The sequence below is a fragment of the Ursus arctos genome, unplaced genomic scaffold (assembly GCF_023065955.2).
Source record: "Ursus arctos isolate Adak ecotype North America unplaced genomic scaffold, UrsArc2.0 scaffold_13, whole genome shotgun sequence".
In the NCBI taxonomy this organism is placed as follows: Eukaryota; Metazoa; Chordata; class Mammalia; order Carnivora; family Ursidae; genus Ursus; species Ursus arctos.
Genome location: NW_026622797.1, coordinates 60,363,723 through 60,385,879, shown reverse-complemented (window position 1 = coordinate 60,385,879; position 22,157 = coordinate 60,363,723). Strand labels below are relative to the sequence as shown.

Sequence of the window (22,157 nt, the reverse complement as noted above, 5' to 3'; positions counted from 1 at the left end):
GGGGAAACTGAGGTTTAGAGAAGTTAAGAGTTCTGTTGATTTAATCCCTTCCATTTGTATAGAAATTAACAAAGTTAACAAAATACTTCATGTGGATTACAGTATTTGATACTTACAAACAATGAAACCAATACCCTGAGAAATAGAAATTTTTTTCTGCCAATGTTACTAAATACAGACAGTCACCAACACGATCACAAATCAGAGGAATGATTTGTGCTAAAAGGTCATTTATAGTTAGGTACTTCGTGATTAGCAACGTGTTTTCCTAGAGAAATAATTAGAAATGTTTCTCTATTCTAGCTATAAATGAAAGATTATTTGTGATAAAAGTAATAGAGCTGTTAAGACACTATCAAACAATGACAGGCGAAAAAAAAAAAAGCAATGAACACCCCTCTGCCCAGTTTCTTCAAGCACGTTATTAGAAGATGATGAAGTAATACATGGATATGTTCTGAAAACTCTGAAGACGACAGCTGAGTACCTTTAAGAAATTAAAGGTATAGCTCTAAGTCAATTCTGCTTTACCAATTTTTTCAATTAACCACTTACAAAGTTCATAAGTTTTTTTTTTGTTTTGTTTTTTTAAATTGGGCTCCACACCCAACATGGGGCTTGAACTCACAACCTTGAGATCAGGAGTCCCATGCTGTACCAACTGAGCCAGCCAGATGCCCCTAATACAAATTCTGGTTGTACTATTTTGACTTAAGAGGGCCACAGAAAACACGCTTTTCAGACTCTCCCACTGCCCAAGATTCCTTCCCACCCACATTCCCTGATTGGCAACACTTTATCTTTCTGCCAGCAGACAACACTAAGCTTTATTATGTTATTACCAAAACAAAATTAAAAAGGCAACTTAAAATTTCTTAGAAACTGTAAAAATCTGTTTTAAAAAATCCATCTCTGGAAAAGACTGCTTATTACCTAATCACATTCTGTTCTCCCCTTCTTCCTCAAGCTTCCCTTGCTGAACCCCAAATTAAGAAGCACTTATCTTCAGTATGAGACACTAATGACTAACAAAGTACGCTTCCAACTCTGCTTTCCCCTGAATGACAGATCAATATTTCCAAGTGCCTACCTAGATAATGCACAGCATCTCAAATGAAAGCTGTTCAGAAATCAATTATTACCTTCATCCCAACATCTCCAGAATTGCCCATGTTAGTTAGCAACACTACTATCTGCATAAGCAGCCACTCTGGAATCTAGGAAGTATTCTATGTCTTTCTGTTGCTCCACAGCATTCATTCCACAAGTATTTTTAATCAGACCTCCTAAATGTTTTTGCAGTCTGCTGTGTGAGTTCTATACCCACTGGATTTGTTCAAAACCTTCAGATAATGAACTACTCACTGCCTTCCAAGTCTCCAACATAACTCCCACACCAACCATCTTAGATGTTGCCACCAGCATCACCTTTCTAAAATGTAAATATGATATGTCATTCCCACTCCCCTATTCAAAATCCATCAAAAATCCATCAACAACGCATTCAAATCCCCACGTAAAATAACAAGTCCAAACTTCCTAGTGTAGCACATTTTGAGCCTTCCAGTATATGGCTCCTCCTAGATGAATGTCCAACCACAACAGAATTATTTGCTCTTCCCCAGCGTGCCACACTTTCTTAAAGCTCATGCCTTTTACCTTCTATTCCCTCTGACAGGACTGGTCCTTCAACTCTTACCCACTCTGCTCCTTTATAACTCATCTCCTTTACAGTATCTTCCCTCACATCTCTTTATTGCTGTCTGGCTGGTGGATAGCTGAGGCCTCGAAAGCAAATATGGAGCACACTACTGTGTCTATGCTAGTCAGCCTCCTGTCTCAACTTTAATTGCTTCTTGGGAGATTTTACCTCTTCCATCCTTGTTTTCACAGCCAAACACAATAGGAATTTAAAGCTTGTTCAATGGAAGTGCCACATGTACACACATACATTGAGATGACAATGGATGGTTTTCAAATCTGCAGTTAGGATATTGATTTAAGGCAAAGTTTCTTTTTTTTTTTTTTTCTTTGAAACTTGCAAGCAGCCACACTTACTATACCTGGAGATACAGAGGAAGACTCTTTTGAATTGCAGTCAACATAGGTGCAGGCAGCTCCTTCTCCTGCTGTAGCACGGTGTGTGGCAGCAGTAAACAATCTATGATCCGGAAGAGTAGTTTTTGCGCTTTAGAGGTGGCAAAGATCTGTGCCCATGATTTAACAAGAATTCCTGACAAAGAAGAGGAGTAACAGCAGGTATGGTTACCTTCTAAACAGGAAGTTTTGCCATTCCACCATAAAATTTATATTTAAAGCACATAGGACCAAGTTAAAGTAGGCAATAGAGAGAAACACGTATTAGGAGTCAAAAGACTGATGTCACGTCGTATATTTCACTAGAGACAAATTTCTCTCAGAATTGTGGGCTAAGAAAAAACGTACATTTCCTAAGCAACTGGCATTTAATACATATACACTCAAACACACCATGTGATTTGGCTACACATTACATGAATATACAGATCACATGTTGTAATTAATCCAATCTCTCTTTTTGCTTTGGCTGCTAGGAAACTCAGAAGCAAATTTATAACCCAACTTTAAGAACTCTGGAAGACCATGCATTATGCTTTTATGTGTGTGCTCCCTCTCCCTAGCCTTCATCATGCTACTTCTCCACATTTACTTTTTTGATACCTTTATCTTACATAAAATTTTATAGGCCGTCTTAACCCAGTTTGCAACACAAAAAGATATAACTATATTTAATTGTTAAAGTAGGAAAAAAGGATTAGCTGTTCCTTGAAGCAATCACTTAACCTCCCTGAACTTCACTTTTTATAACTTTCAATTGTTTAATATACACAGTGAGTTTAAATTTTGATTCTGAAAGAAAAGAAGCAGACATCCTCACTACACAAAATATATTATGATTTCCTTCAAGCTAGGAGTCAGTTGCTACATTTGATGAGAGAGGAACTAAGCAAATGAGCACCCTTTGTTTAGTAAAGTAATTAAGAGCAGATATCCTGTTCCCATTTAGAGTGTATTTCTGCTACTCAGGTCTTTACTGAAAAAACAAATTTAAAAGGAGATCATTAAGCGCTTGCCCAAGTGGCGCAGTGGTACATAACTGCATAAACTTTTATATTTTATTCCATCTTAGAAAGCAGAGGAGATGATAAAATTCAAAGCCATTTCCATAAAACAAAAGTTTAAAATTCAAGCTCTGAAGGAAAACAAAAATATGCTTATACAAGAGTATATTGATGTTAAAAGAAAAAAGCCCAACCAATAATCACTTCTAAGAACATGAAAACAGCAACATTAATCTTCTGTTGTAAAAGGAAATACAATAATCAATCATAAAGAAACACAATGCTCACTTAGCAGTATTTTAAATAACGTTGGCTTGCTCCTCATTTTTCCAGTAGGTGGAAAACTGGTGAATGACAGCAATGTAAGAAGAACTCACATTCTAACTAACATTAATATACCCGTAAAGGGAACTGCCATCACCACTGACATTTGAAATGATTCATATCACTCTTAGGTGTCACACAGGAATTGACTTATAAAGAGCAAGGGCCTTCCAACCAAAAATGCTATCATCTACCCTTGTATTTCATCTTCTGCAATGGTTAAAACACTTTGCTGAAGATCTTAAGTTTTAGAAGTTCACAGAAGGCAGAGGCAATCCATTTGTTTTATTGCCAAATCAGAACCCTAGTTTTTTTTTTTTTTAAAGATTTATTTATTTATTTGAGAGGAAAGAGAGAGCGTGAGCACGGGTGCAAGCATGGAGGTGGGAGGGCAGAGGAAGAGAGAATCTCATGCAGACTCCATGCTGAGCTTGGAGCCCGACGTGGGGCTTGATCCCAAGACCCTGAGATCATGACCTGAGCCAAAATTAAGAGTCAGATGCTCAACCGACTGAGCCACCCAGGCACCCCCAGAACTCCAGCTTTTTTAAGTTTCAGTAAGGAACATTTAAATGTGTAGTATTAAAAATGCAAAGACAGGGGGGTCTGGGTGGCTCAGTCGGTTGGGCATCTGCTTTCAGACCCCTTTCCTGGGGTCCTGGGATCAAGCCCCATATTGGGATCTCTGCTCAGCAGGGAGTCTGCTTCTCCCTCTCCCTCTGCCCGTCCCCCGCTTGTGTTCTCTTTCTCGTGCTTGCTCTCAAATAAATAAAACTTTTAAAAAAATGCAGAGAAAAAAAATTTTTAAGTAAAAAACTTTGAGCAAGGTTTAAATACATAATGTAGCTTTGTAAAAAATTGTCTTTTTCCTGGCTACAAACATATCATTTATGTAACTGATGATGCTGAAAATATAAAAAAATTGTGGGGAACATACTTGTACAACTGGAAGAGAGCTACACTATTTAAGAGTTCTTATGCGTTTACTTATTTTCTACTCTATGCATATACTATGCCTTAAAAAAAAAAGAGGATTGGGATCATTACAATAGGCATTTAAAAATGTATTTATAGTTAGAAAGTAATTTTGCTCATTTAGGAACATTAAAAGATACATTATGTACTGTCAGCTAGGTTTATAAAATAATTATATTCCAGAAACATTTATTTAGTATATGCCATCTCCCACACTGGTGAAGCTCTTCAACTGATGTATCCCCAATTTCCAATGCAGCGCCAAATATATAACTCAGGAAATGTTTTTATTTGTTCAAAATACAACATGACAATGGGAATAAAAAGTTCAAAAGATATGGCCACTATCATGAGTGAATTTAAAATATAGTAGGGGTGTGCCAAGTACACAAATAATTATAAAAGCTGGCAAGCTATGAAACATGTCATAAGAGATGGACAGATGAAGCATAATCAGGGAGACCAAGTCTACCTGGGAGTGTGGAAAATGTGGAATATCTGGATTGGGCACTGAGGGTCATGGGTAGAATTTCAATTACAAAGACAAAGGAAGAATGAGGAGAGAAGAATGACCAATAGAAAAACATGTGATGGAAAAGTAAGAGATATAAAGAGAAAAACCAAAAAAATGATAAAAAGAGAAAGTTGAAGATACTACTCATGAATCAATTTTTCTCAGAAATTACTGAGTTACAATTAAGACCCCAGATGTCTTAATCTTAAGTGTGATTTTATCAATAGTTTGCACCTTTCACTAGCACTCTTGTAAGTGGACAGCAGAGGTGTCCTCAGTTAGGAACTGGCCAGATAAGTAAAACACAGTTTTACTGTGTAAACTGTGTAAAACACAGTTTCTGTGGTTAACTCTTGCCCTCAAGTGAATATGATATCCCCAACCCACACACTTAAAGAACGCCTGAACCCCCAAAAGTTTATACTTGCTCCTCCTCCATTTTGTTCTGAGCCTTTTACATACAGAAGACAGTAAATTATCTGTTCTTAATTTTTAATGCACAAATGAGGAACACTGTACAAATATATTCTATTCCCAGTCTCTGAGATTTAGACATAAGGAAAGAATACAGATCTACCTTCCAGTAAGTCAAAACGCAACCATGTAACAAAACAAAGAAGGTCCTCAACTCTTCGAAGGAGAACTTTATCCTGGGTCTACATATCACCAATCTGAATATGATTTTGCAGTTATGACTATCATATATTTTGTAAAAATAAAGATATATCCTGAAATCATACATTTAGCTTGGCAAAAATCTTACAGAGACTAATAAATTATACGGCTGAGTGCCGAAATACTTACTCATCTACATTTTACTATGTTAAATTTATAATAAATTATCACTTATGTTTTTCTCTAAAATGAAGATTGTATTGCTACTATAGCTTTCACTGCATTCCACATCATCCATATTTACACATTTTTGCATTCTCCTTTATCTTTCACAACAAAGATAAAAGGTTTCAGACAGCCCAAATCAGGTTTATTCAGATGTTCACAAGATCAAAGGGAGCAGATATAAGGTTTAGGCCACAGAGAAATTAAAAAAAAAAAAACAAAAAACAAAAAACAAAAAACAAACAACAAACTAAAAAGAGCAAAAAAAACCCCTTAAATTCTGTATAAAAACTTCTAAGGAAATACTTCTCATTTCCCTTTATCCAGTTCCTATTTTTGGTTAGTAACATGGCTTTAGTGAACAAAGGTATTCAGATTACTGACTCCCTCAAGGATGAATTGTGTTGTTATAGCACAAGCACAGACAAAGATTTCTTTCTGAAAGGAGAAAACATAGTATTGTGAGAAGCAAGATTTCAAGCATAAATATCTCTAGTGCTGTAATAAATTCTTTTCCTTCATACGGAGCAGACCAGAAAAATAGAAGGCAGTGATGGTTTCCTGATATTTTAAATTCTAACAAAGCACAGATAAGCATTAAAAAAAGAAAGTCAATTTTAATTATCCAGGTATTCACAATGTGAGTGATTCACAACAGACTACTGACAGCAAACTGGTATCAGGATATTTTCTGTTTTGGTCATAATTAATTTTAATATTAACACAAGCATAACAAGAAGAGTTCTGAAAGGAGGTGGGGCAAGATAGGGTTACACTAGTAGAAAGCCATGAGCTAAATCGTTGTCTTTCAAATTATTCTTATGATTGTACGGAGAACAGTGATTTAGCCAGTGTATTAATATATTCCTATCTATCATGATACTATAGGTTCAACCTAAGGAAGTTTTAATAATGTTAGAAGTACATACCCATCATCCTATAAGTCAGTTGCAGCCCGGCACTGCAAATTTTTTTTCCCAAATAAGGTTTTATATATTTTAATATTTCACCAAGGTATTCTAAGGACTTTGTGACCATGGCAGATTTATCAGAAAGTTTCTGCAGATTCCCGTAAGTAATACCAACAGCCTATAAAAAAAGGAAAAACATGATTTAGATTTCCAAGTTTTACACAATACTGACTTCGAGAAATAAAGAAAATTTCTCTCTCCACATACACCCCCCTACGTTCTTAAGTGTACATCCTTACCTTTCCAATAAATATTCACAGCAGTTAAAAAATGCCAGTGGAAAGAATTAAGTCTCACCTTTTATAATTAAAATAAAAGGTTAAAAGAATAAAAAAAAATCAATGGAACCGATATAAAAGAAGTTTTATCAAATCATGTCAAGCCTTCCAAATATCCTAGTATACAACTGGCAATTACAATCCCCAAATTCCTATAAGGAAAACCTACAAACGAGGTTTGTATGTAATATTTAATTCTTACATGTAAGACCTCTATAATGTTCAGTTGTGTGATATAAATTGATCTTTTCCCTCAGAATTTTCTTTATAAGCCATTAATTAGATGTTAATTTTTCTCAGAGGAAAAATGATGAGGCACAATGGGGACAGATGGCAAAATGGTGACAGGTGATAGGAAGAAATGTGAGGTGAGGCAGTGAGAGAAGGTGAAATGGGAAGAGCAAGGGAGATTAAAAAAAATAAAGAAAGGTGAGAATAAGCAAGAGGTGAGCAGTCACAAAAAGAATCAAGAGCAGACTGGCTAGAGATGGGTTGGGAGGTTAGAGAAGAGAAGTAAAGTTTTCAAACCATTATTGGAGACTTACTTACAGTGGATTTCAATGACCTAAATTATAAGGCTGAGTATATATACATATAACTATATATAAGCACCAATATACATAGTTATGTGATTTTGCTTCTGCAGCTCTCAGCAGGTAAGACAAAGAAGAGAAAGCAAGTGGTTGCACCAATCCACGGTTGAAGGTTTGCAGGTAGAACCAGAAGAACCAAGATGGAAGACTGGAGGGATGATGGTAAGAGTATAGCTGCAGTGAGGTCCCCAAGGGGTCTAATTAAGGTGGATAGGGAAGAAGTGAGACCTTGAGAGGATGCTGCACTTGGAGAAAGGGAAGTGGAAGGTCATGTGAGGTCACTTGGAGAGCTGGAGGCACAAGTGGTGATAGTCAAAGAGCTCTCAGATAATCCAAGTGATGCCACAGGATCACTTAGGTTTAGTCATTGGGGTGGGTCATGAAGTAGAGCAGGAGCGAAGAGCACCCAAAGACCTGGGGAGAAGCTCTGAAATGAGGGATTAGGATAAGTTATTCAAGGTGATATTAAATTTAGTCATATTGATAATAAAACACAGAATGGAGGAAAAGATAAGGAATCTATGACCTGGAGTGACTGACTGTGAGGTGGATGATGAAAATAGCAACAAAATATAGACTTGATGAATCTTTTTTTCGATTTAGCTTTTTACGCTTGGTTCTCTATGTTTCTTTTCCTAGACCAGATGTTCTCAAACTTCTCAGTTCCCTTTTATACACTTAAAAGTTGAGGATCTTAGGGTGTTTATTATTTGGGTTATACCTGTTGATATTTACCATGTAAGAAATGAAAAGAGAACATTAAAATTATTTATTAGTTCTTTTAAAAATAATAAGCATGATATGTTAACAGAGTAAAATCTTTTTATGGAAAACAGCTTTATTTTCCAAAACAAATAAGAATTAGTGATAATGTTTACATTTTTGCAAATCTCTTTAATTTCTGGCTGAATAGAAGACAGCTAGAGTCTCTTAGATGTTTCTGCATAAAATCTGTTGCAGAAGAAAACAATTCAATCTCACACATATATGTAACTGGAAGAGAAAAAAGTATTTTAATAGATTTTTCAGATAACTGTGGGAATTCCTCTCTGATATTACACCAAAACTTGACAAGTGGTATTTCTTAAAGGTTAATTGTATTATGGCATTCAAAACCATGTCAACAAATGTTCTGTACTCTGGCTACATTAAAAACCACTGATCTATTTTGCTCTTTGAATGAATGTATTAATACCCATGCATACTTTTAAAAAGCCCGTTTGGTCATTTGGAAAATTCTGGCTCACTGAGTTATACATCTTCCCAATGTGGACACATTTCATTATTCATTAAAAAAATTATATTTGTTAATACTACCACCAGTGTCATCAGAAGTCTTTAAGTATCATGAAGCTCTCAAGCACATAATGGCAAATACAAGTTTTCCAAAATTCTAATTTTCTTAAAAGCTCAAATTATGTCATTAGCAACAAACACTGTCATTTTTTTTTTTTTTGAAGTGATACTCATTTCATACATTTCTGAGAAAATGTCTGCCAGATACCCAAGTCTGAATAACCATACTGTGTTAGTTGTTATTTCAAGATAAAAGCAGTCAGGTCAGCTTGTAACTCAAATTATCACACAAGTGCTGTTTATTTATAGTCAGCCACCTCGCTTTATATGCAGCAGACGTGCTTTAAGTACATTTCCCATTGTCATGCACAGGACATTAAAGGACATGTACTCAAGGGTCAAAATTCAGTAAAATTAGTAATTTTACTGCTTCATAAAGATATTCTTAAATGAAACTGGATCTTTTTTTCCCTATGACTGCATGGCAGCAAAAATGATAATATAATCTTGGACCATGGTATTGATTTGTGCTAAAGTTTTTGCACTATTTGTGCAAATGTCAATACACTTTTGAGCTTGTAAAATTCCTGGAAAGGTATTAGTAACCTCCAGAGGTCTATGAAACACCTTTGAGATCTACACACTGTTCTAGATCTCAGTATTTCTTTTGTGTTTAGCCTTCATTTCCTTAGACTATAAGACATGTATTTCTCAGACTATCTCAGGGATTTCTCTCACTATTTACATGCCATACTATCATTTCTGTGCAGGGAAGAGTTAACATAATAGGCCCTAGACTTGCTATTTTTAAAAAGGCCTACTTATAAGCCTGGCCCTTGGCTGGCAAATGGGGCCTTAGGTTTTTCCTACCATTTCCTGATAAGAATGGCTCACTGAGCCAAAACTCTTTGTGGAAACAATGTAGTTTATGCTGAATATCTGCCTCCATTCTGGGAGTCTGGAATTTTCTAAGTGCTAGGCAAAGAGGACCTACATGACCAGTCCCCATTAAAAAACGTAGGCTCTGAGTCACTAATGAGTTTTTCTGGCAGACAGCATTCCAGATGTGTTGTCACAATTCCTCTCTGGAAGAATTAAGCATGTCCAGTGCAGCTCCTGGGAGAGGACCGCTGGAAGCCGTACCTAGTGTCTCCAGGCTTCACCTTATGTACCTTTTTTCTTTGCTGACTGTGCTCTGGATTCTTCCATTGCAATAAGTCATAGTTGTGAGTACAACTATATGCTGAGGTCTAAGTCCTCCTAGCAAATCATATAGCACTTGGGAATGATCTTGGTGACTCCTCACACAATCTCAAACTAAACCAGTTTAAAACTGAACTCACCTACTTCTCCCTCACCGTAAACCATGATGCTCCCATTTCTTCTTAAGGTATCATCATTCTTCTGGTTAAACACAGTATTTATTTCACATCCCTTCAAAAATCCCATGATTCAATTTTCAATTCCTTCTAAATCTAACTTGTTTCTGGCCAACAGATCTTCTGCACCTTTAATCTACTCTACTGTTACTAATTTTCTTAAAAAGTCACTTGATCAAATCAGACCTACTTAAAAATTTATAAAGCCTTCATACTGTTCACAGGAGAAAATCCAAACTTCTTAGACCAAGATGTTCTGAATTATTAACCTACTGAATGATCTAACAACTAACTGGCACTTAGCATACACTGTCTTATTATTTTAACCTCTGTGCTTATCTTGTATTCTCAGACAAGTAAGTTCTCTACGATCAAGAGGCTACTTCTTTTGGTTTTTCAAATCCTTAAGAAATCCTAGCATAATACTATCTAGCTTTTAGCTAACAACTATTATTTACTGAGTGATGAAAGAACAATTAATTTAAACTGGCTTAAATTAGTAGAGTCTCTGAAAACTATTAGTGAAATAAATGACTTCTACCTCCCTTTCTGGTCCAGTATGGGTCCTAGCAGAAGTGTTCAAGTACAGGTTAAGATTCAATCAACTACTAAATAAAAGGCTTAAAAGAAATGTCTATTTTATAGCTGCATAAAGTATTACTAAATATTTTTAGGATTAATATGATATCACTAATTGTCATACAATTGTACTTTTAACTTAATGGAAACCAATGGAAGAATTCACATTTATAGGAAGAGCCTATAGGTTGTATTTATTTTCATTGACATTAATACCAAACACTTTGAGGGAAAATAAACCAACTTTTATTGTGAATAGCTTACAAAAACACTAATCTAAACACGTTAACAACTTCAACAAGGCTGTAAAGCAAAGAATACCACATAACAGAAATTCCTGCAAAATTAATAATTAAAAGTCAAATGTTGAAAGGGACTCTTATGGAGACAAAACGAAACAAATGGATTGGATTTTAAAGCCCCAACCATAATGATATGAAACAGCTGGTGCTTATGCTAAATGCAATAAAATCTTACTGTAAAATTTACTGTTTGCTACAGGGTGGTAAACATTAAGTTGGAACTATTATGGGACCATGTACAAGGCAATCTAGTTCTCAAGTATCTGCAGAATATTGCTATCCAGCAATTTCAGCAATAAGACATTCCTACAATTGACAGAAGCCTTAATGTGAGGGTATTATGTAGTATTCTTTTTTAAAAAATTTAAATATTTTATTTATTTCCTTAGAGAAAGCGAGCATGAGCATGGGGGGTGGGCAGAGGGAGAGGGAGAAAGAATCTCAAGCAGACTCCTTGCTGAGGGTGGAGTCTGACGTGGGCCTTGATCTCATGACCCTGAGATCATGACCTGAGCTGAAATCACGAGCTGGCCACTTAATGGAATGAATCATCCAGGTGCCCCTATTACGTAGCATTCTTCAGTCATTATTTTTCATTAAATGTAATTCTTCTGCTGTCCTTAAGAGTGAATTGTACTAAACAGTCACATTTTTATTCCTTCAGAATTTTATAATAGCAGGAAGACAATAATATGATTCAATTTAAAATAATTCATTTTACAGAAAAACTTCATAAATACTTCAAGTTTTTGTGAAAAAATAATCATAACTGATTTGGACAATTATACTAATAAATGAAAAATACCTCAAAAAATAGAACAAGTGCTTTTGTAGGGTCTTCTGGACTGGATAAATATTCAACTTGAGCCTTTGAGAAAATATTCTTTACTTCTGAGAGTTTAAATAGCAACCTTGTCAGTTCAGCCAACTGTTCCAAGTACTCTTTTTCTGTTAAGATAAAAATAACATAATATTTATGTTTATTATATCTATTTATATTACACATATATATGGATGAGAGTAGGGAATGCAGCATTCATAACACCCTTTTTTTTTTTAAAAATTCAAATTTCCCATGATTAAAAATTTTCAGTTAAGTCTCTAAGGAAAGGTTTTGTTTAAAACCAAACAAACATACACTTGTGTATGTTCTAGCCCCAAAACTTATTCATGTAAAGCTAAATGATGCAATAAGATATCAAAGTAAATTTGAAGCATTTTTTTCAGTCTAGCCTTTGTGTGATTTATAAACGGCCATAAAGAACAGCTTTATGAAAAGGCACATCCTATAGACAACCAAAGCTGTATGGGTATTTTAAAAACATGTAAAGTACACGTATCACTCTGCGATTAATAATAGTAAAGCAGAAGAGAGGTAAAATATCTAATATAAAATGGGAGAGAATTAATTGGATACTTTTCTTTTTATGGTGTTAACAGTGTGATATCTGGTTATTTACTTTATAGTTCTACTTTTTTTGTGTGATCAGTTTCTTTAAGGTAAAAAAATAGCTTGTCACCAGAGAGTAAGTTTTTGTTCCTGGCTTCTAAGGAAACAAATTCTTTTATCTTTACAGGAGAGAAATTTGTCATATATGGTAACAGGAAAATATCAAGAAAAAGGAACGGGCTGCAAAAGGAAATAAGTTACTATTTATATATATTACAAGCATATTTTATACACTATTATAAATATATTTTGTACCTTTTTCTATTAATTTGTGTGACAAAACAGGAAATCTTAAACATACTGAGATATCTAGAAAGCAAAATGTGTGAGATACTTACCAACGGCCTGTCCAGGATTTATATCAATGAACAAATCATCAGGCACATAGAGGCTGTTTATGTACATTTGCAAAACGCAACGAATCCATGATCTTACAGTTAAGGCTTGAAAAGATACACAGCCTGTATGAGAAAGTGCTTCACATAACATGCTGTAAAAATAAGTTGATGGATATTAAAAACCAAAACCTGACAATATGTTCCCTGAGTACAGAGATTAAGAAACGAAGGAACACATTCTAACATACCCCACTTATTGGCCTCCCTTATTTTACACATATTAATGCAGATAGGCACTGTTGAAAATAAACACTACAGATATACCCGAAGAGAAATTTTACATATTCTTGCTTTCATCTATAATCTTCTAATTTTTAATTTTCCTTTTACCACTGGTGGCAGACGTGTAGGGTTATGCCAAGGGAAAGAGGGAAGAGAGAATAAGGTTGAAGTGGGAAAATCAAGGAAGGGGCTAATAACTAGCGAGGTGAGATGATAATGAAGTGGCAAGCAGAAAAAAAATTGTGGCCGTTAGAGTAAAATAAAAAGAGCAGAAGTCATGATCATTTATATAAGAAAAAAGTTAAAGACAAAGTATATTTCTATGTGGGTCTTCTAACCAATCCCATTCCCATTCCTTTCTTTCCTGCTACCCCAACCCATGGGCGGTCATTATCAAAGAATTCCAAAGTAACAACTGAAAAATAAAATCTTTCTATGAAGCCAAAGGCCTGGCTAAATCTGCTATCTACCCATTTTATAATCAGGGGGTAGAAAGGATGAGGGTGGTCTTAAGCTAACTATAAAGTGCTGGGTAAATTCAAAAAGTTAAATAATACATATAAGTCATAACTCTAAAAATAATGTTTTGTGGGGCACCTGGGTGGTTCAGTAGGTTGCGTCTGCCTTTGGCTCAGGTCACGATCTCACGGTCCTGAGACTGAGTCCCACGTCGGGTTCCCCGCTCTCCCTCTCCCTCTGCCCCTCCCCCAACTTGTACGCTCTCTATTGCATGCTGTGTCTCTCAAATAAATAAAATCTTTTAAAAAAATGCTGTTTTGAAAAACTTTGAACATAAATTGCCACAAAAAGCACATAGTGCAGAACGCAGGTTCGTCATGTATTGTCTACACAACCTTCCTAAAACATCTTTACATATCAATTTCTTCAACTGTTATTATATGCCAAATATTATTTTTTAAACTAGTTTCAGCAACTAAACAAATAAATTAGTTTCAGCAGATAGTTTTAAAAGTATTTAATAAATACTAATAATGTTTGTTATTACAGAATTCTCAAGCTAGAAGAGATTCTAAAAATAATCCAGTTGAAGTCGAACTCCCTTACTTTAGGACTGAAAGCCAGTGAGAAGGTGACTTAACGTCTGCTTGGTGAGCTTTTTTATGAGAACAACCTCACCAACTGCATCCCCCTTCTCACTGACTGGCAGCTTGGAAAGAAGCTATGGGGGTCTCTTAGGTTTGAGTATTCATTTTATTTTCCCTCATCTTGATATTCTTCTTCAAATCTTCCTGATTACACTATTTCTATTTTAACTTTATGGTGTGTTTTTTCTATTGGGGTTCCTCAGATCTGTTATGTAACACAGCAGGAGACACAGATAAGGAAACCAATGTTCAGGGTAATGAAGTGTCTTGTTCATAACTGTACAAGTTAAGAGACAAGTCTTTAAAAATCTAACTGTGAAAGGGAAAGCTATCATTGAATCTAAAAATACAATAATATACTAGTATCTTACAGAACCAGCAATATTAATTGCATAATTTCTTTCACAAATGTGAGTATAGAAAGGTCATTTCAGATGGAATAAGGCAGTCCTACAAAAACAGTTTTGTAAAAGGGCTTAAGCAGCAAGATTTTTTTTTGTTTTTTGTTTTTTGTTTTGAGCTGGATACTGCCACTGTCAAACACTAATACATCCAAAAGCAAAAAACCACCTGAGAGAGAATTTATGTAATAAGATCAGTTTTTACTTGTGAATTCTTACTTTCCTAGTGTACTGATCAATCATGAGTTTCTCCTAACGTGCATACCTGAAATCAAGTCACTTACCTATTTTGTAGGCAATGACTTAAGTATCTTGCTACAACTTGGGGCCAGATGATATCATCCCAACCAAAAAGTTGCATCACTGATATAACTGGCTGAGGCTGAAGATCTGACGGAGCTGTGCTGGGCATGTCCATTGCAAGCAGAGTAAAATCTAGATTTAAAATGAAAGAAATTTATGGTGAAGAATTTTTTAAAACTATTCCCCTTCCCCAAATTATATCAATAGTGATAAAAAGAATTCAGCACTCAATAATAAAATGTCACATTTAGAAATGCAGAACTAACAAAAAGCAAAAACTAAATTAAATTCATGTTGCCAAAGAAATTTCGGTACTGATCGTTTAGATCTCCAAGAATGGGTCTAGAATAACCCATTTGAGCATTATCGTGATCAAATCTATAATGGTTTCCTCAAATTCCAAATTCTACACCTGACGTTTCTGCTCATGTGCCTCTCTTACTCAAAAAACCCATTTAAAAAAGTATTTCTAGCATCTCCTTTTCTCCAATCAAGCTAATGTACTTGCCATCTGCCACAGAGAAGACTTCAGTCTTACCTAGACACTGGCTAGTCGTCTATTAAACAACAACCTCCTATAATCAGTGGCACTCCACTTCCTTCAGGACCCACTAAGCCCAGGAACTAGAATTCCTTAGTTAACCACGTTAAACAAATATACTTTATTTTGTGATTTCCTGGGAATTCCCCAACTTAATTTGCATTATATTAATTTATGTTTGTGAGTAAATTGCTTATGAAGCACTGGCTCCTACGCAGCTCTCTCAAATGGTGGCTGTGTATTCTCCCACCCTTCTCCTACATTTGAGCTATAGACGGGAGAGCTTGTTTCTTGGTCCCACGGATGCTTCTAGAGCATTCTCCCTTTCCTCCTCCTGAAAACCTCCAGGTTTGACTCTCATGTCATCAGATACCAGCCACTAACTCTCCTTGTAGCGTTCACCTTGTGCTACCTAGTTCACCTCCCCTCATTCCTTTAAGACTGTAGCTCACTAACAACATCCTCTCTAGAGGCGCTCTTGTCATAATCCTTGATGGCTTTTCTTCTAATATCCTGGCCTCTGAGTTCCTTGAACTCCCCTTCTCAGTGAATCTATCTTCCATTCTATTTCAGCCATTCGCTCCCATGCTAATACTGAGAGATTCTGCCATTACCAATAAGCACATTCTCCCCATAATTTCCACTTCCAGGACCCCACTTTCTGGCTCTAGGTACCCAACTCCCAACAACTATCTGATTCCACCAGGACCTATACAATTCATTGATCCTACAACTTTTTCCCTGTCCCTCACTACCTTCATGCCTCCTCTTTCCCTTTTTAGGCAGCTTGACTGCACGGTCCACTGTTAAACTCGTTTGTGTATACTGTCAGCTCCCTTCTTACTTGATTTGTTGTACTTGTCTGGAAAAAAGCATCTGTTTCATTCCAACTCTTGGTCTTCTCTCCACACGCACCTACGCCAGTATAAATGGCTGGCGATTCTCACTTCACATTTATAACTACAAACGTTAAGTTGGACCTTGGAGCTGGCCAGCATTCCTACTACATTTCTCCAGTCCATTCAGACTTTTATTCTCCTGGAGGACTACTGCATACCTTCTTTTCTCTCTCCATCATCAGCCAGTACCTCCTTTCCATCCTCACTTTCAGCTGATGGCCTTACTACTTCACAGAGAAATGAGAAACATCAGCAGAGAACTCCCACAAGCTCCTTCCACATCTACCCAGACGCCTCCACCTGGGCATATCCTCTGCCTTCTCTTCTGCTACTACACATGATCTGAGACCAAATCCTTCATAGGAATTCCATTTCTCTTGGGCATTAAAACACAAGAGACTCTTTCCCCCCACTCCAGCATATTCCTGTCAGGATTATAAATATGCTGAAATTTCTCCTTTGCTATTAAAAAGAAAAAAATCTCTTTGACCCCACACCTCCCTCTAGCTATATCCACATTTTTCTACTTCTCTTAGAGATAAAAAGATTTATCTACATTTGCAGTCTGCAGTTCATTTTCTCTTGACTCATCTTCAGCTGGGCCTTTGCTTCTAGCACTATAACAAAACTCCTCTTCAACGTTACCACTGACCTCCCTTCTTGCTAAATTCAATGACCAATCTCAGGCCTCATCTTACTTGATCCATTAACAGCATTTGAGCAGTTGATGAATTCCCCTTCCTTGAAATGTTCTGTCATTCGGGGCACCTAGGTGGCTCAGTCGGTTAAGTATCTGCCTTCGGCTCAGGTCATGATCCTGGCGTTCCAGGATCGAGTCCCACCTCCGGCTCCCTGCTCAGCAGGGAGTGTGCTTCTTCCTCCGCCCTTCACCCTGCTTGTGCTCTGTTTCGCTCTCTCAAATAAATAAATAAAATCTTAAAAAAAAAAGAAAAGAAAAGAAAAAAACTGTTCTGTCATTTGATTTCCAGGCACCACACTTGGTGTTCCTCTTGCTTCACTGGCATTGCTTTGCAGTCTCCTCTCTTGGTTCCTTTTTATCCTACAAATCTGAACATGGGAATATCCTGGAGCCCAGTCCTTAAACTTCTCTTTTCACCAACTTACTCTATCAGCAATCTCATCCATTTTATAGCTTTACTATTTATACATAGTTTCCCATTTAACCTCTTCCCTAAACCCTACACTCATTATCCAAGTGTCTGTGCAACATCTTTTCTTAGATTTTAGTAGCTATCTAAAAGAAAAAAAAAAGTCCAATATCAAAGTTCTAGTCTTCCCTCATAAAAATCTGCTCCTGTCACAATTTTCCTCATCTCAGCATATGGGGGAGATTCTCTCTTTATTCTGCTTACCATTTCCTACCCACTTGGAAATTCTGTCAGCTCTATCCTCAAAATACTTTCTCTACCTTCAGATTGGAAATGTGACCACTTCTCACCACCTGTGCTACTGCGTTTCCCAAGCTGCTCATTTCTGAGTTGTTGCTGTCATTCCCTAACTGGTCTCCTTACTGTCCGTCCTCAGTCTCACAGCCAGAAGGATGTTCCTCACTCCTCTGTTCAAAACTCTTCCAACAGCTTCTAATCTCAAAGTAAAAGCAAAAGTCTTTACAACTGCTCATAAAGCAGAACACAAGCTAACTCTCCACGACCTTTTGGTCATATCTCTTGACTATTTTCTCTCCCTTTCTTATGCCTCATGACTTTTCATGGCTTCCCTGTGGTTTGGCAAACACACCAGACATGCTCTTGCCTCTGGACTTATGCAAGAGCCTTGCTCTCTCACTTCCTTCAGGTTTTTGCTTAAATGGTACTTACTCAGGCCTTCCTGATATTTAAAATTACCATCTGCCTCTGGCCTTCCCTATCCCTATCCTCTTTGATATATTTTTATTTTTCTCCATAGCACTTATCACCAGATATTACACACCTTGCTTGCTTACTTACTAATTTATATGTGAGAAAAGGAATTGCAGTCCTTTTTCCCACTGATAAATCCACACCCACAATAAAAATGGGTGTTCAAGGACTGTTTTTTTTTTTTTTTAATGCAGGAATTTCTTCTCTCCTAACCTATCAAGTCTTTATTTCAAAACAAACCCCAAACCCACATATATTTTACTTTACATATATATACCATTTACTTTTAGCACCTAGGACAGCCCTGACTAAACTTGTGTGGTATCATTTTTGTTCACTGACTGTGAGTCAGGATGATGAATGGAAGAAAGATAAGTCATATTGGCTTCTAATGACTGCTTGGTTAAACTGATTGAATATCAATATTTATTTTCATAGACATTATAGTAGTTGGAAAACTGTTGTCCTGTCACAATTCTTCAATCTGTCATTGTAATGTTTTAATTATGGAAATGCTAGCAGAATTCAAGATCTTTCACAATTTATATCATTCAGTCTTTTATGTAGTGCTTTTAGCTCAGCTTTCCATCATTCACACCAGGGTAAAACAAACTGTGGTTTAGATCTTAGGTTTTAAAAAACATTACATTCAGGGGTGCCTGGGTGGTGTAGTCGTTAAGTGTCTGCCTTCGGCTCAGGGCATGATCCCAGCGTTCTGGGATCGAGCCCCACATCAGGCTCCTCTGCTGGGAGCCTGCTTCTTCCTCTCCCACTCCCCCTGCTTGTGTTCCCTCTCTCTCTGGCTGTCTCTGTCAAATAAATAAATAAAATCTTAAAAAAAAATAAAAATAAAAAAATAAAAAACATTACATTCAAATGTATTACATACTTTTTTTTTTTTTTAAGATTTTATTTATTTATTTGAGAGAGAGCGAGAGAGCACAAGCAGGGGGAGAGGGAGAAGCAAGCTCCCTGCTCAGCCTGTTGCGGTGCTCAATCCCAGGACCTTGAGATCATGACCCGAGCGGAAGGCAGACGCCTCACAGACTGAGCCACCCAGGTACTCCTTTAAATGTATTACATACTTTTATACAAATTGCAATTAAATACATGTGGTTATCATACTGATTTCCATCTATTTGAGTACTTCTGCACATATTTTGGGTAAAATATCCCTTTGAGAAACATAATGATATCTTCTTAGAAAACTATATATAAGCTCATAAATCAAATTCAAATTCTTGCCTACGATGTCATATGATTCAGATTCCCTTAAAGCCTAAGCACATGACCTTAGGCTAAGAGTCAATTAATTAAAAATTACATCCTAAAATAGAATCTAGTAGAAGTCAGAACAACATATATTCGATGTTATTCTGATCTCATCTGCTTGGTATGGAAGTGGAATTCACGCTGTATTCTTTTGCTCTCCATACGAGTACCTTCATCTTATACCTAGATACCTGCACACACAATGTGAAAATAAAGTACTTGAACTAGAAGAAATTAAATGCTACTTTACTTTCCAAATTTTTTTTTAAAGATTTTATTTATTTATTTGACAGAGAGAGAGAGAGACAGCCAGCGAGAGAGGGAGCACAAGCAGGGGGAGTGGGAAAGGAAGAAGCAGGCTCCCAGCAGAGGAGCCTGATGTGGGGCTCGATCCCATAAAGCCAGGATCACGCCCTGAGCCGAAGGCAGACGCTTAACGACTGAGCCACCCAAGCGTCCCTTTACTTTCCAAATATTGAATGCAGAAGAAAAGTTTACATACATTCAATATTTTTAAGATTAGAAGTTGTATTTTATTTTTAGCAAACAAAAACCAAATCTTTACCTTTACTAAGTGGAAAATAATAAACAAGCCAGAGAAGTTTAATTTAACATACGTAATTCTTTTCATCTTTCTGGTTGTCCAAATATTTATTAGACTGTAATAAAAGAGTTTGTTACCGAGCAAACAGAAGAAAAAACTGACGGAGTCTGCAAAATGAGAAGCTAATTAGCAAATTAACAACGCTGACCTGCAGCTGCATCCGCAAGTTCTGAGAGAGGCACTATCTGTGACATTCTCTGACTCTTCAAAAATGAAAAGAAATGTCTCCACAGTGCGCTGGCAACTGCAGCAAGGTGGCGCTCTTTAGCCGATAATGAAGCCTGCACAATTAGGTCCACACTCTCCTTTTGAAGTTCCTGACACAATTGTTGATGCATACTCCTAAAAAGAAATAAAAATATAGCTAACACTCAACAAATGCTTATAAAAATCTTCTTTAAATACATTTTGGGCTTTTAACATTTATATCATATGAAAACTGAAGGACCGTTTTATATAATTAAAACCTTTATGCCAAGACATTATGCATTTCTGGTTATTTGATGGATGAATGATGGCATATTAAGCACCATAAAGTTAATGTTAATTACTAATGTCAACCATTAATTATATGCTTTTTAATATGTCAGATCCAAATGAGAAACAGGCAGCTTCAGAATGAAGGTCTGCATTTTGCAACTCACTATGACAAGTGATTTTACTTACAATCTAGATATGAAAACAATTTTAAGCCATTTTCTTCCAAGAGCTTTAAGGACATGGATGTACCAAGTGGAAAGTAAGTACGTCTAGCTTGCTTATGTTTGGCACTTTAAAGTGAAATATTTTCTTACATAAAACTCTGCCAGAGACAGTCTTGGTACTTTGGTCTAAAAAGATCCATAATCATTTTCACATAGCAGACAATAATAAAGAATAAAAAGTTGTTGTTCTCCATAAAATTGTAAAACATGAATTCAATACTGCCTAAAATTTTGATTCAAGGTTTACTTAACTATTTGTTTCATTCAAATGAAAATCTAGACATTTCTTGTAAATCAAAACTGTAATGAGATATCACCTGACACCTGTGAGAATGGCTAAAATCAACACAAGAAACCACAAGTGTTGGTGAGGATGTGGAGAAAAAGAAATCCTCACACACTGCTGGTGGAAATGCAAGCTGGTGCAGCCACTGTGGAAAACAGTACAGAGGTTCTTCAAAAAATTAAAAATAGAACTACCACATGATCCAGCAATTGCACTACTGCATATTTACCCAAAGAATACAAGAAGATTAATTTAAAGGGATACATGCACCCCTACATATACAGCAGCATTATTTACAATAGCCAAGATATGGAAGCAGCCCAGGTGTCCACTGATTGATAAGCGGATAAGGAATATTATTTGGCCATAAGAAAGAATGAAATCTTGCCATTTGCAATGACATGGATGGAGCTACAGTATAATGTTAAGCATTATAAGTCAGTGAAAGACAAACATACGATTTCACTCATATGTGGAATTTAAGAAACAAGGAAAAAAATAGACAAATCAAGAAACAGACTCTTAATTATAGAGGGAGGGAGATGGGTTATATATCGTTTCTGATCATCTTTTTTGTGCTAAAATTCTTTAATTAAAAATCAGAACAATTCTATGAGCTAGGTATCAGTAATCCTTTTGTAGATGATGAAGCTGTTAGTGAGAAAGTTAAATATATCCAAAGGTCACATGGCTAAGAAGGGCTGGCCCCATAATCTTAATTTAAAACTGACTCTGAAGCCCCTACTTTCCTCTTACACACTAAGACACACACAGTTTAAACACTGACCAATTTTCTTCTCCTCCTGCCTGGGTTGAAGAAATTTCAGTAAGCCTAAGAAAAAGAGCTAGAAAAGCCCCATGTAGCTTTGCCTGGTGAGGAGACAGGGGCAACACCAGAATTCTACATTGGGAAAAACTATAAGAGATACCAAGAAAAAT

General features: G+C 36.3%; 1 protein-coding gene across 3 annotated transcripts in view; it reads right to left on the bottom strand.

Annotated features, from left to right (window-relative positions):
- The window catches only part of MMS22L (MMS22 like, DNA repair protein), a 125,621-nt gene that overhangs the window by 20,151 nt on the left and 83,313 nt on the right, over window positions 1-22,157 (bottom strand). For all 3 annotated transcript variants that reach the window (XM_026511769.4, XM_057311174.1, XM_044388868.3), the window contains 6 exons: window positions 20,377-20,570; window positions 15,014-15,164; window positions 12,941-13,092; window positions 11,958-12,100; window positions 6,684-6,843; window positions 2,064-2,233 (listed from right to left, as the gene is read on the bottom strand). In XM_026511769.4, coding sequence (XP_026367554.2) covers window positions 2,064-2,233; window positions 6,684-6,843; window positions 11,958-12,100; window positions 12,941-13,092; window positions 15,014-15,164; window positions 20,377-20,570 — 970 coding nt within the window. The remainder of the gene's footprint in view (window positions 1-2,063; window positions 2,234-6,683; window positions 6,844-11,957; window positions 12,101-12,940; window positions 13,093-15,013; window positions 15,165-20,376; window positions 20,571-22,157) is intronic.